Genomic DNA, 14,975 nt, shown 5'->3' with positions numbered 1-14,975 from the left:
AAAATACCCAAAACAAAAACACACTTGTTTGGGTTCTTTAAAATTGATGATTTGCTCCTCCTTTTGCTACATTTAATTCATAACTGTCATGATCCTGGGTCCTTTTGACCCAGCGTTTTGTGTTTTCTCTTCTTGCGATTTTGGTTCTGTTCTTCCTCTGTTTAGTGTTTACTCTGTTCTGCCCGTGTGTTCCTGTATTTAGTCCGCGTTTCTTAGTTTGTGTCCTTTCATGTGTAAGTTCCTGTTTTATTGTGAAGGTCTGCGTCTTATGTGAGTGTTTTCAGTTTGCCTCCCTAGTCTCGTCATGTTAATCACTCCCAGCTGTGTTCCCCACCTGTGTGTAATCTGCCTGTGTTCTCTGAGTGTATTTTAGTTGTGTCTTCTGTCCTAGTAGTTGCTGGTTCGTCTGTGTTGTTTTCCCTCGGTCTCCCTGCATCTCTCCATGCGTATTTCCCCGGACCTCCCTGCATCTTCGTTTCTGGTTTGTTTTGTTAGTTTTACCCAGTTTAGGTTCCAGTTTCATGTTCCCAGTGCCTTTGTTGTTTGTATTTCCTTCGTTAATAAATACTCACCTGCACCAGAGCTGCCGCGTCCTGGTCCTAAATAATTCCACACGGCTTGCCCCGGCAAACCGTGACAATAACTGATTTTTGGCTTGAAGGCTAATTATTGACCAAAATAAGGAATGTGAGGAAAGTGGGCGGGGCTCTGAACAACTATGGAAACTTCTTTTTTTGTATAGACAACAGCTTTCATTAACACTTTTCCTTTTATAACCACTTTTTATTAACACAATCTACACATTAATCATGATGAATTGTACCCCTAATTATGGTGAAAGAGGCCACATAACGAATAAGAATCCGTCAAAAACATGTACAAACTTCTTTAAAAAGTTATGAACAGGATAAGGAGTTTTAAAGAACTTCTCCAAGAGTTAAGATTGGGAGCTACTATTTCCATACATGACTAACAAGTTAACAGTTTCAATGAATACGATCCATTAAAAAAGGACTGACTCGATAGTTTGCAGTGGTCAAGGAAAACCAAAAACATGAGCAATGTTAAGCTCACCTGTGACTTGTCTCCCCCAAGCACGTTCACCATGACCTCCATGACTGTCTCATGCATGCCCAGCACTCTCATCAGATTAGGATGCTGGTAGAAAACCTTGTTGTTCATGATGTCGCTAAGAACACAAGAAAGCGATTTATAAAGCCCACAGTACTGTAACCGCGGGAGAGTACACTGTTCACAATGATATATTTCTAGAATCGGGCATTGTTTTTATCGTTTATAACAGTGTGCGCATCATAATATATTTTCTTACCCGAGCCCATCAATCATGAGTTTCTCCTCTTCCTTGCCCATTCGCACTGATAGCAGAGATCTGATTTGACCCAGAGATGCCAGCAGGTTAATAGCATCTTGCACAGATGCGGCACTGATGGTGTACGACTTCTTCATGGCCCGAAGCAGTTCCCCGATGCCGTCATACTGTCTCCTCAGCAGGCTGAACATCACTCTCACCAGCTCTGAGTCTTGAATGTGAGACTCCTGAGCCCAACTGGTTATGGTCTGGGAGATAAGCTCCTTCAGGTTGGCTGGAGAAGAGACAGTTCAGTATTCTTAAATTGAGAAATAGAAGCAGTAAATAAAGGTTGCTCTACAATCATGTATCTGTCAAAGCTTCAGTTGATATTTGTTGTCTCTCAAACCTTTGAATGAGCAAATTAGAGAAAAAATAAAAATCTATGGACCGGGCACTTCAAAAGCATTGTTCATTAGGAAAGATGGATGATACGCTCTTTATTTTTTCTCTTTTTGTTCCAGAGATATACAAAGACAAGCTAATTAAACTGTAGTATAGGTTTTAAAACTGTATATTTTAAACTTTATCTTAAAGTCTCGTGAAACTTCCCTCTTAAGGATGCCAAGCACCAATAAAACAAGGACCAGTGGAGAAAAACTTGAAGTCATATGAAGTTGTAGCTAAATGCTGCACCTCTCAAAACACTGCAATTCCAAAGCCATCGCTGAACCTTGAGCATTTAAGCCAAATAGCGCAACATCTGCTTAAAACAAAGGGCCGGATTCAAGCAGAATCATAATGAGACACGAGACGGTGTAGATGCCCTGAAGGTGAAAGTGTTGCAAATTCACATCTGCTCTGAATCATCTCAAACCATGGCTCACAAGGGAGTCACTGAAATCTTACGCAGTCTGCGTGCCAATCTGCAAATGACAGGCAAAAATATAGAGACATGAGCACTGGCACAGCGCTGTACTCCAAAGTCAGCATAAACCATGAACTGAATTGGCTTAATTAAAGCTCTTAGAAAATGTAAATTAGTCTATTAGTCAGAACTAATTGGGAGCTTTAATATTTTGTCAATATATTGGATGTAACCCCACAATCATCTCCTGATGAGTCTATGAGGATGCTGACAGCATATCTGAAGCACGCTAGAGTGATGCAGGAATATAAAGAGAGGAACAAACAAACAAATTTAATCACAAGTTCAAGCCAAGGCGGTTGATATTAAAGCTGGCATTTAAATCTTGGAAATAAGCTCCTTAGCTGTTGGCAAACTAAAAAAAAACAAAAAGCCTTATGGATGATTCCAAGTTTTTATAACTTCTGAGTAATCTGACTAATTAAACAATGCTGTGAAATCAACAATAGGCGCTTCGATGCTTTTCATCAAAAGAATAAGGAAGCAAAAGTTTTAGAGACAAATTACTGGCTTTAAAGTTTTATAACAGTGAATGAGCGTTACCGTCAGTTAATGAAAGTAATCATCCCCATCCCAAAAGGACTGACTAGGCATTAATTATATATAATCTGACATATAAAGATCCGACAATAAAATTACACGTTGAAAAAATTAGCAGCTCTAACTTTGTCAGGCAAGAGAAGCAGCTTATTTCGCCCGTCCATCCTTTTGTCAGACTGCTTCATCAATTTATTTGATGAACAAAACAGACTCCGACAATGCTGCAACGCTGAGTCAAGTGAAAAAGCAGAATTCAACCCATATTTCACTCACTATAGAACACAGCAAACGTGGTAAAAGTTTTTTTTTTTTTTTTTTTCTTTTTTTTTCTAAATGACATCAGAAACAGCAGTATGCGACATTACGTGATGGCAGAGCTTCAGTTCATCCTTTGTCATTTTTTTTTTTTTTTTTTTTAATAAATAGGACAGGGGGAATGAATGAGAGAGAGAGGGGGAGAGAAAGAAAGAAAACCAAAGGGGAGAAGAGACGGTGAGAAGGGGGGGGAAGAGAGAGAGAAAAAAAAAACTCCTGGGTCACCTGTATGGAGAAAAAAAAAAAAAAAAACAAACAAAAACAAACAGAGGAGACAGCAAACAACAAAGAGCAACATAATAATAGAGAAAACAAAGCACCATCACAATAAACTAGCTAGTCATAGATATCAGTATTTACTAAGTAATAAACGATATTGTGCAGCACGCAAGATAGACAGCGCACAGTGTGCTTTGAGGCAGCAGCCAAGAAAGCTTTAGTCCGCGTCTGTGAATACCCATGTGTGCATACCTGTGTGGATCAGCATGCTTGCATTCCAAAGGTTTCTCCATGTAATGATCTGCTAGGGAGTGTGGGGGGGGCCACAGCCCCGTCCTCCAGGGTGTGAAGCGGGTATGGAGGAGATCAAAACTCCAGACATCCAGAGGCCCCCAGAACACAAGAGACCATGGAAGACCAACAGAGGGGCAGCCGCGCCACTGTCCCAGTAAGAGCTGAGGAGAGTCCCAGATGAGGGCTCGCCCAGCAGCCGCGGAGCAGAAGTCAGGGGGAGTTGCAGTGACGCGCCCGTGAGCTCCGCCGGCCCCCAGCTGCGCCTGAGTGACCGAGCCCTAGGCCGAGAGGCCGGGGGCACCCCACCTCCAAAGGGGCCCGAGCGAGCCCCAGGCCCCAGGCCCCGACAAGCGGCCGCCAAGGAGTGAGCCGGTGTGCACCCGGACGCCCACCCCCAGACACAAAGAACCACCAACACACCGACACCTGAGGGAGTCCGCCACCGGCAGGGGAAGTGGTGGTGGGTGGAGATAGGCCTCCAAACCTTGGAGGGCCTGAAGTGTCCCCAGAGAGGTGGCGTCTGATACCCAACCTGACATATAGACACAGACATACAGGCACACACAGACACAAACATCCATTCCCACCCTCATGCTCTCATATGCACTCACTCCACACTCAACCAACGTGGAGACAGACATAAAGAGACACTGTACACACAATCACACTCCCCAAGCGTACTCTACAAACCGGGTCTAGGTACCCTTGCCCCTGGAGGGGGGAATTGCACCCAGACCCAGGTGGTGTTACCCTTTTCCCTGCGGTGGGGAGAGGCAGACCACCCCGACTCCGCAGCAGCAGGGAGGCCCCACACCCCAGACCGCAGTCGGACGGCCAACTCCTCCTACTAGCCCTCCCGCTCCAGCAGGCCGCAGAGAATGGGGGTGGGAGAAGACTCCAAACCTCCCTCCACCCGCTCATTGTAGTGTTGATGCATATGTGTTCTAAGGTGCAATTAAAACCCAGGAGGGCATGGAGCTACCTGCCAAGGAGCAGCAGGTAAGCGCATAGTCCCTCCTGCTAACCCTCAATGACTAAGTGTATTTAAAATTGAGAGGTGGGCAACGACGTCAGGGGTGAGGTATACACCCTGATGGTGATTTGGACTCCGTGATTGTGCCCACCCCCAAGATCCTATATGTATGTGTAATGAGAGTGTGAATAATGTGAATGTCTAAGCTGTGGGATAAAATTGAGGCAGAGGCAGCCAGAAGGGGACAGGGGGGGGGGTAGCCTCCTCTGCACCCTGGTGACATACCCCCACTCCAAGGCCCTGCATGTGTGGGTGGTTGTGGAGGAGCGGGAAGAGGGAGGCAGCTGGAGATGGGGAGGGAAGGAAGGGAGGGGCAGGTAACCCCTCCCTGGGGCCAGCTCCCCCGCTGACCCCAGTAGGCACTCCCACCCTCCGCGACCCGCCAGGGAAGGGGGGCCCAGGCCCATCAGACCGGGGCCCAGTGCAGTAGCGCCCCCCGGCTCCACAGAGCCCTGGACAGTCCACCCAACCCCACCACAGAGAAAACTGCACCCACCCCACCAACCACACATCTTCCAGACTACATAAGACGGTAAACGCCCAGGCTGAGATCTTCCTCCACCTCTCCTGTATCTCCCCCTCCTGCAGAGAGTTCCTGAGAGAAGAAAGCTCCTGCAAGATGTGACCATCCCCCCCACCAGTTGAAGAGCCCCCCAGGCGGCTCGATGCACCGGCGGCACCCTGCTCCAGGGCCGGGCCCCCATGCACCCACCCGCCCACAACCCCGGCAACACACCAACCAGGACCCGAGCCCCCGAGGCCCGGCCCGGGCCCCAGCCCAGAGACGGAGCGCCCCCAAAACCTCACGCCCATCCCGGACCCACCCAGGGGCAGCCAGGTTGCCAGGTCAGTAACCCACGTCCGTCAGCACAGACCCTCCCCTAGCCCCGCTGCACGCAGCCGCGAGGAAACAGTCACCTGAGAGCCAACAGAGCCCTCAACCGGACGTGACCGCTACCCCGGGTTGAGCCCCCCAAGGAAGATGCCTCCGGGGAACCCCCCGACGCCCTAAGCCTGTCCCTACCCCCTCACCAATCACAACAGTGAAGGCGGGACCAAACTATGACCCCCCACCCCCACTAGGTGATGGAGCTGATAAAAGGGGCCCAGAGCAATTGATCTAATGTGGTGGCAGAGGCTGTGTCAAGACTAATGTAATCTAATAGATAATTTCTATATTGGTTAGAATTAAGATTATTTTTATTTTTCCAGTTCATGAGGACTGTTTTCTTGGCTATGCATAGGGCAGTGAAGATCATATGGGCTATATTCTTTTCTGAAGTGACATTATCTAAGCTGCCCAACAAACACACTAAGGGGGAGGTTGGAATGTTACATTTCAGACATTTTGATAAGTCTTCACATATCTCGCGCCAAAACTTTTGCACTGGTGGACAGAACCAAAGAGCGTGGATGTAATTGTCTGGTGTATTGCCTTGACAGTGTGAGCAGTTGTTGGAAGATGTAAAGCCCATCTTGAACATCCGATGACCTGTATAGTGCACTCTATGAAGTATTTTGTATTGTATTAATTGCAGACTGGGATTTTTAATCAATTTAAAGGTTTTTAAGCATACCTGAGACCAGACGTTTTGGTCTAAGCTGACTGATAAATCTGCTTCCCACTTTGCAGTAGGAAGGGATATTGATTCATCTAATTTAGAAAGTGTTCTGTATATTTTAGATAATAATTTGGGGGATTTAAGAGTAAGAAAATGTGCCGCACTTAGTGGTGTTTGTAATTCAACTTGACTGAGGTTAAATTTCTTTTTTACTATGGATTTAATTTGTTGATATTCTAAAAACCTTGTCTTGTTGATCCCATATTGTTCAACTAGTCTGTCAAATGGAATAAATTCTGTTCCCTCTAATATATGTTCTAAGTATTTAATTCCTTTACAACTCCATTCTGGGAAATTAATCATATTATTATTTTGTAATATGTCAGGGTTATTCCAGATAGGTGTACGTTTGCATGGGATTAATGAAGACTCCGTTATTTTTAGAAACTCCCACCATGCTGTTAGAGAAAAGCTGATGTTGATACTTTTAAAGCATTCATGTCTTTTGATGTTTGAGCTAATAAATGGTAGGTCTGAAATCTCTAGATCCTTGCATAGTGCCTGTTCAACATCTAGCCAGGGCTCAACTAAGAAGGTATGTTTTAACCATTCTGAGATGAACTGAAGCCTGTTGGCTAAGAAGTATTGGTGAAAATTAGGCAGATCTAATCCTCCTCTATCCTTGGTTCTTTGTAGCGTTTTTAAGCTAATACGCGGGGGTTTATCTTTCCAAAGGAATTTGGAAATATATGAATCCAGAGATCTGAACCAATCTTGTGATGGTTTGTTAGGGATCATCAAAAATAAGTAATTTATTTTTGGCAAGATCATCATTTTTATAGTGGCGACCCTTCCCATGAGTGATATGGGTAAAGATTTCCATCTAGTCAGATCGCCTTCTACTTTCTTTAGAAGTGGGATGTGGTTTAGTTTAGTTAAGTCTGAAAGCTTAGGAGAGATATTAATACCTAAATATTTAATATTTCCGGATTGCAGTGGGGCAGAGGAAGAATTATGGAAGGAGCAGTTAATGGGGAGAACTGTAGATTTTGGCCAGTTAATTGAATAATCTGAAACTCTTGAAAACCAGTTTATTAAAGTAATTACCTCAGAGAGGTTGGTTTGTGTGTTTTGCAGAAAAAGCAACACATCATCCGCATAGAGACTGATTTTATGTTCTATGTTCTTACATTTTATGCCCTTAATTGTTGTAGCCTGTCTAAATGCTGCTGCTAGAGGTTCGATAAAAATTGCAAAAAGTGAGGGGGAGAGTGGGCATCCCTGTCTGGTGCCCCTCAGGAGACAGAAGCTGGAGGATGTCTGGTCATTTGTTCTGATACGAGCCGTTGGGGAATTGTATAATATTCTTATCCAGTTTATGAAAGAGTTTCCAAAACCAAATTTGTGTAAAGTTGCGAATAAAAATTTCCAATTAACTCTGTCAAATGCTTTTTCTGCATCTAGAGATAATATTATGGCTTCGATGTTTTTATCGTATGAGTAGTCTATTAAATTAAGTAATCTACGAGTGTTTGTTGAGGAGTGCCGACCTTTTATGAAACCAGTTTGGTCAGGATGAATTAAGAGGGGGGTCATTTTCTCTAATCTCTTTGAGAGAGCTTTGCAGATTATTTTAAGGTCTACATTTAAAAGAGAAATTGGACGATAGCTTGAGGGAAATAAAGGGTCTTTGCCTGGTTTTAGCAGGAGACTAATGTTGACAGAATTCATATTTGGTGGTAGTCTGCCCTTTTCCTCGATTTCCTGCAACATGCTGTGGAATACTGGTGCCAAAATTGTCCAGAATTCTTTGTAGAATTCTGCAGGGAAGCCGTCTGGACCTGGAGCCTTATTATTGGGCATACTTATCAGGGCTTCCTGGAGTTCACTTGGCGTCAGTGGCGAATCCAGTTCCATTGCTTGACTGTCTAGTAATTTTGGAAGAGTTACGTTGTCAAGAAACAGATCAATTTCATTTTTAGATGGGTTTATTTGTGGTGAGTATAAAGTTTCATAGAAATCCCTAAAAATGTTGTTTATTCTTCCAGGATCATATATTGTGTTCCCCGATAAATCTTTAGCAGCACATATAGTTGTTTTTTCTTTATTTATTTTTAGCTGGTTAGCTAGAAATCGACCTGATTTGTTACTGTGTTCAAAATTCTGCAAGCGAAGTCTTTGTATAAGGAATTGTGTTTTTTTATTAATAGTTTCATTTAATTCTAGTTTTGTTTTGCATATTTTGTTCAATGTTTCCTGATCTTGGTGGGACGCGTAGGCTTCTTCTAGTGATTTGATGTTTTTTTCTAATTCCTGAATATTTTTGTTTTCTTCTTTCTTTTTGTGTGATGAGAAAGAAATTATTTTACCTCTCATCACAGCTTTCCCTGCTTCCCATAGAACAGAAGCAGATATTCCGGGAGTGTCATTAAAGTCTAAATATGAAGTCCATTCCTTTTTAAAGTATTTAATAAAGTCTTCATCTTTAAGTAGTGATATATTAAATCTCCAGTTTTTACTTGGCGTAGTATTATTCTTGTGCATTAGTGTTAAAGATACAGGAGCATGATCGCTGACAGCTATAGGATGAATCTCAGTGTCTGAAATGTCACACAGCAGTGAGCTGCTGACCAAAAAATAATCCAGACGAGAGTAAGAGTGATGAACATGCGAGAAAAAAGTTTAAAATGTGAAAATGTACACTTTGAAGAAAGAACTAAGGTTATTTTTTTAATATTTCATGGCAGCCAAACCTCTCCAAAAAGTTGAAACTGGGCCATGTTTACCACTGTCAGGTGACAGTCTGTTAATGTCTGGGAGCTGAGGAGACTAGTAATAATGTCCAGTGGTCTGATAAGGGATTCTAGGGATTCTCTTAATTTTATGATGTGTCCAAAGTTTCAGCTGGTAAAAGATCTGGACTACAGGCAGGCAAGTTCAGTATCTGGACTCTCCAACTATGAGAGCATACTGTTGTAATAGATATAGTTTGCAGTTTAGCAGCATCTTCCTTAAATACGCAAGGACTTCTCTGAAAAAGATGGCATCTGGATGGGTGAATATGTCCCTCTAAAACCTGCATATATGTTTTAGCACTCATGGTGCCTTTCCAGATTGGCAAACTGCCAGTTCCAGAGGCAGTAATTCACCTCCATACAATCAGAGATGCAGTTTTCCACTTTTCTAATTTGTAAGATCGTTTCAAATGTTGGCAGCAGTAGATCAAACTGAATTTAGTGGTGAAAAATAATTGATTGTTGATAATAATAATAATAATAATAATAATAATAATAATAATAATAATAATAATAATAATTGATAGTTTCCAATCCAGTTCTGACAGACAGAAATAAAAACAACATCATTAAGATCAGATCATGGAGCTGTTTGCTGCCTTGTTTCTATCTTCAGATTACAAGACTTTACTACACTAAAGATGCTGACATGTATCTGTAGGAACAACATCATTGAATCTGTAACAACTGGAGCCAAACCAGTGGCTCTGCTGGGATCACTGGTGAGCCAACACTTCCTTGATGTGTTGGCGATGATGCAGTTCTACACCGCAATCATCGAGTCCATCCTCACCTCCTCCATCACCGTGTGGTACGCTGGAGCCACTATCAGGGACAAACAGAGACTGCAGCGTGTTGTGCGCTCTGCTGAGAAGGTGATTGGCTGCAGACTCCCATCTCTGCAGGACCTGTACACCTCCAGGACACTGCGGCGTGCAGCTCGGATCTCAGCTGACCCTTCTCACCCTGGACACAGTCTGTTTGACCTGCTCCCCTCAGGCAGGAGGCTCCGGTCCATTCGCACCAGAACCTCTCGCCATAAGAACAGTTTCTTCCCCTCTGCTGTCGGACACATGAACAATAACCGTATGACTGTTCCCACCACTAACACATGACCCTACGCTGTGTCACTGCATCATTCCATGTTTGGCACTGATCACCACCTGCACTCATGTATATATCTTCTACGTAGCACTTTTAATTCTTATTCTTACTTTTATTTTTTCATGTCTATTTAAGCGCAACTTATGACACTATGTTTGCACTGAAGCACCGCAGCAATTTCCTGATGTTGTAAACCTGCTCAACATTTGGCAATAAACCCCATTCTGATTCTGATTCTGATTTCTGATTTCTGATTTCTGATTGTTGATGCAGATTTCAGGGCTTCCTTTTGCTCCTCCGTTATAACTGTTCTCTCTTCTCAACACATGATGGCACAAAGGAATCAGCAGTGACAAAAATGATGCTGAAGAGAAGCACACACTTCACACATATAACAGACCAGTGCAGTTACACACACCTCTGCTCGACATCAGGCCTCAAAAAAAGACACAAAACACTAACTTGACTCTAAACAGAAGAAACGAGCAGCTGTTTCTGTTCTGTGCTTATTTATATTTGACACACATGCTTCTCTTTGTGCAAACACACATCGCACTATAAGGGTAACCTAGCACACAATGATTGGACAGCACAGTGATGATGCTGGGAGATCCTATACGAAGGAACACAGAAACACTGAGAACTTTAAACATTGATTATATTGAGATCAGCAGCCGACCCAGTCTAGATAAAGGCGAGCAGCTGGGATCGCTGCTGCACCACAAACAGGTTTCAGTGTTTCCATGTGTGTGTGTGATGTCTTTACTTACACTGGTCAACAGACTTTAGTCAACACATCATTGAAAGGTGTTACACATGAAATAAAAACAGTGTTTATTCCTCTGAAGCAGCTGCATTATAACCAATCTGCTCCTTTGTGGCCGTTTAAAACAGCCTTAAATAACTGTTGTTATATTTGTTGCAGCTTCTGCTCCTCTTGGAGAGACGACTCTTGAAAAGACGTTTTTGAATTTCAGCTTTTAACTGGATAAATATCGGATATTTAAACGTCTGCAACAAACTGATTCCAGCTTCTCTTTCATGATAGGAATGTTTTTGTGGCTCAAGATGACCTGATGTCTTTCATGATGGACACATTTGACACATGTTCACATATTATAGACCAACAAGTTCTTCATAGCAGTTTAAATACAGGGAGTCACTTTTGGGCCCAGCAGATAAAACAGAGCCAATATTTCCTTCTTTGTTTAAGTAACGTGTGTCACAGATGTGACCTAGTAAAGTGTAGCTGAACATTAGCAAGTTATTAACACTCTCATGGCGAGCTTTGAATTTAGTGTACGCTAAAGTAATACACTAGCAAAAAACTATTTCCAGGCTCGACTTCCATCATACAGATGATGCTTGTGGCAAAAGAGTAAAGTTCAGAAGCCTTTTTTCATTATGTAATCTGTTTCTGTTCATAAGAAAATCATATTCAAACTGATTAAATAGACATTTTTCAGTAGTTAGCTGCTATGCGCCCGTCTCAGTGTGAAGTGAAGTCTGTCTGTACTGGATCTGGATCCATCGGGGTCCCTCCAACAGCGACACAGTGATCCGGCTCACCAACTGGTGATAACGACCTACTGAGCCTGCTAGCAGGTGCAATCTGAGCCACAGTTATGGGGCTGATAACTGCTAATAACGCCCATTGATGGACTGTGCACACAAACAGTAACACAAAGACTCAATCAAGAACTGATTAATTAGAACATGGAAAACAATGAAATACACATTTTTTATCATGTCTGTACTTTGACAAAAACTCAGCTTTGATATTTGTTTCACTAGCAGGGACCACTCCCTTGGTAACGATAAGCGATGAGGGATGAGGAAGTGTGATTAGTGCTGCGGTTTGGGGAAGGCCTTGAAGGGGACTGGCGACCGCTCTTGGGCCAGGCAGAACCCCCAAAGACAGGACTGGGCATAATGGAGGTTTTGGAGAATGTTGTGAATGTATACCAGGTAGACTTGTGATGACCATCAACCCAGGAGCTTGATTAAGTGGTCAGGGATTCCTTTGTGGGAGGCAGAAGTCGCAACGCCGGTGAGGAAGGGAGGCCAGGGAAGTGATTTGGAGGAATCCCGGAAGACAAGGGGGCTTGGCGAAAGTGTGAGAGGAGCCATGTCCTGATTGGGGCGTGGCCAGATTCGGTGATGAACAGATGATCTGAAGGTAAGGTGTGCTGAGATTTTTGAGGTCGAGGTAAAGGGTTAGTGATTCGAAGGGTCTTAAAGGAGAGTTTATTTTGAAGTAGTATGTAGGCGTGGTGCTGCCCGATTGATTGGGTTGCTTCATTTGAGGATAAAATGAAGCAGTCTTCGGAGACTGGGTGGATGACACACATGCATGGGTGAAGAGTCGGGTGGAACATCGAGGATGAGGAGGTGAATTCGGAACAGCCTAAGCTGAAGAAGGCGATTAGGAACGTGGCCTTGAGTGTGCACGCCAGGACGTAGGACGAGAGGTTGAAGTTGTGATGCGATGAACGGAACGTGTTCCAAGCGGTCCAATAAGAGGACAATGTGCTTGCTGCAAGGCTGTTTTTATATTAGCATCTCCCAAGAAGCGATTGAGTTCTGCGATGGGGTTTAGATCTCGAAAGACGTGGCTGAAAATGGAGGACCTGGGGTCGGAGCTGCCTCTGCGTAGGGCGCCAAGGCTCTTAATGTCTTCGGCCGTAATAGCCCCCAAAGCCGACAGAAGGGACAGCATCTGTGAAGAGCAGGACGTCGTGGGGGGGCAGCTGATCATTGTAGAAGAAGGTGATGCCGTTCCAGTTAGTGAGCAGAAGTTGCCAGAGATGCAGTTCAGCCCTGGGAGAGCTATGCAGCATGGTGGAGTCGAGGAGTGGCGGTTTGGATGCAGCAGGTGAAGCAAGTAAGGTATAGGATTAAGCATCCCAACAAGGAGAGCAGCCATCATTTGAAGCAAGAGAGAGCGAGGAGGACGTTTTGGAGGAGAAGGGTGATGCCTTAACCTTTTGATCGGCAGGGGAGCCTGGAAACGTTTAGTGTCGAGGGTTATCCTGAGGAACTCCAGGGATGTTAAAGGTCCCCCATTTTCTCTTCCGACAAAGGGGCACCGAGTTTGGAGAAGACTGACCTCAGAGTAGATAATCCGTGAGCTGGTGGAGACGTGGGAGGGGGTATGATTGGGAGCCATCAAGGGGGTGAAGCACCTATTTTTTTTTTCTTTAATGAGGAAACTTCTAGTGCTGGAATGTGGATGGTGGTGGAGGCTGGCGGGGTTGAGGGGGCATGCAGGGCGGGAATGCAGCAGTAATGACAGAGAAATCATTTCTTTACATTTGACTTCAATTGTCTCAAATCGAGTATTTAAAGTCTATTTTTGGGGCTTTGATGAGTTGAATCAATGATTTCTACTGTCAGCTGGGATGACTTAGTGGAAAACTAAGCAGCAGCAATGTTTGGAGGCTCACACATCTGTACACATCTGTATGTTTCAGCTTTGTCTTTCAGTCGCAACATGGTTCATCTTCATCTTAACTTCCTGCTTCTATCGTGGTTAAAGCTGATGAATCCTCTGGACATCAAACACTGATGGTGTTATTGGAGCTGAGTGAAGTTTGATGGCTTTATTATCCAGGCTGTGACACATGGCAGCTGTCAGAGCAGAACTCAGGAAGTCAGCAGGTGTGTTTCAATTCAGGCTCTGCTTCCTCTGAAGGTCCATGACATCACAGCGAGGCCACGAAGGCCATCCAGACTCCTAGTCTCCCACAAACCTGTCCTCCTTCTCCCTGGATTTGAAGGACAGGTGGGCCCACCCTATCCCAGGATGCACTGCAGCGATGTTGGCTGCTGTGTTTGCACATGCTCAGTGTGACAGGATGTTGTCTGCTGTGTTTGCACATGCTCAGTGTGACAGGTTGTTGGCTGCTGTGTTTGCACATGCTCAGTGTGACAGGATGTTGGCTGCTGTGTTTGCACATGCTCAGTGTGACAGGATGTTGGCTGCTGTGTTTGCACATGCTCAGTGTGACAGGATGTTGGCTGCTGTGTTTGCACATGCTCAGTGTGACAGGATGTTGGCTGCTGTGTTTGCACATGCTCAGTGTGACAGGATGTTGGCAGCTGTGATGGCACATGCTCAGTGTGACATGATGTTGGCTGCTGTGTTTGCACATGCTCAGTGTTACAGGATGTTGGCTGCTGTGTTTGCACATGCTCAGTGTGACAGGATGTTGGCTGTTGTGTTTGCACATGCTCAGTGTGACAGGATGTTGCCTGCTGTGTTTGCACATGCTCAGTGTGACATGATGTTGGCTGCTGTGTTTGCACATGCTCAGTGTGACAGGATGTTGGCTGCTGTGTTTGCACATGCTCAGTGTGACAGGATGTTGGCTGTTGTGTTTGCACATGCTCAGTGTGACAGGATGTTGGCTGCTGTGTTTGCACATGCTCAGTGTGACATGATGTTGGCTGCTGTGTTTGCACATGCTCAGTGTGACAGGATGTTGGCTGCTGTGTTTGCACATGCTCAGTGTGACAGGATGTTGGCTGCTGTGTTTGCACATGCTCAGTGTGACAGGATGTTGGCTGCTGTGAAAGCTGAATGCTCTCTGGTTAGAAGTGATGTCACACATTAGGATGACTGTGCTAGCTCTCTGTCAGAGTACCAGGGCCTTGCTTTGACCACATGACTCTCAGTACACAGCATGATGTCAGCTGTAAACAGGAAGCAGAGGAGCAGGACTGAGGTAAACCTCTGAGGGGTAAAACTGAGACTGAGCTCCAGATGTTTCCACATGTTTCTGCTCTGCGTGTGTTTGATGATTATTTCAGGTATAGATGATGGAATATGACCAGTCTGATGTCAGCCTGCTTCTCTGACAGCGCCTCGCCTCTC

The 14,975-nt window shown here is 44.5% G+C and overlaps 1 protein-coding gene across 1 annotated transcript in view; it reads right to left on the bottom strand.

Moving 5' to 3' along the window:
* The window catches only part of LOC308405507 (ryanodine receptor 3-like), a gene marked incomplete at its 5' end in the record, with an annotated part of 32,152 nt that extends 18,884 nt beyond the window's left edge, over positions 1 to 13,268 (bottom strand). Inside the window, 3 exons of the mRNA XM_080896181.1 lie at positions 1,075 to 1,189; positions 1,331 to 1,604; positions 12,551 to 13,268. Coding sequence (XP_080752307.1) covers positions 1,075 to 1,189; positions 1,331 to 1,604; positions 12,551 to 13,268 — 1,107 coding nt within the window. The remainder of the gene's footprint in view (positions 1 to 1,074; positions 1,190 to 1,330; positions 1,605 to 12,550) is intronic.
* Positions 13,269 to 14,975: the final 1,707 nt, after the last annotated feature.

Source organism: Rhamphochromis sp. 'chilingali' (genome assembly GCF_963969265.1).
Source record: "Rhamphochromis sp. 'chilingali' genome assembly, chromosome: 11".
Lineage (NCBI taxonomy): Eukaryota > Metazoa > Chordata > Actinopteri > Cichliformes > Cichlidae > Rhamphochromis > Rhamphochromis sp. 'chilingali'.
This window is presented reverse-complemented; position numbering and strand designations above follow the sequence as displayed.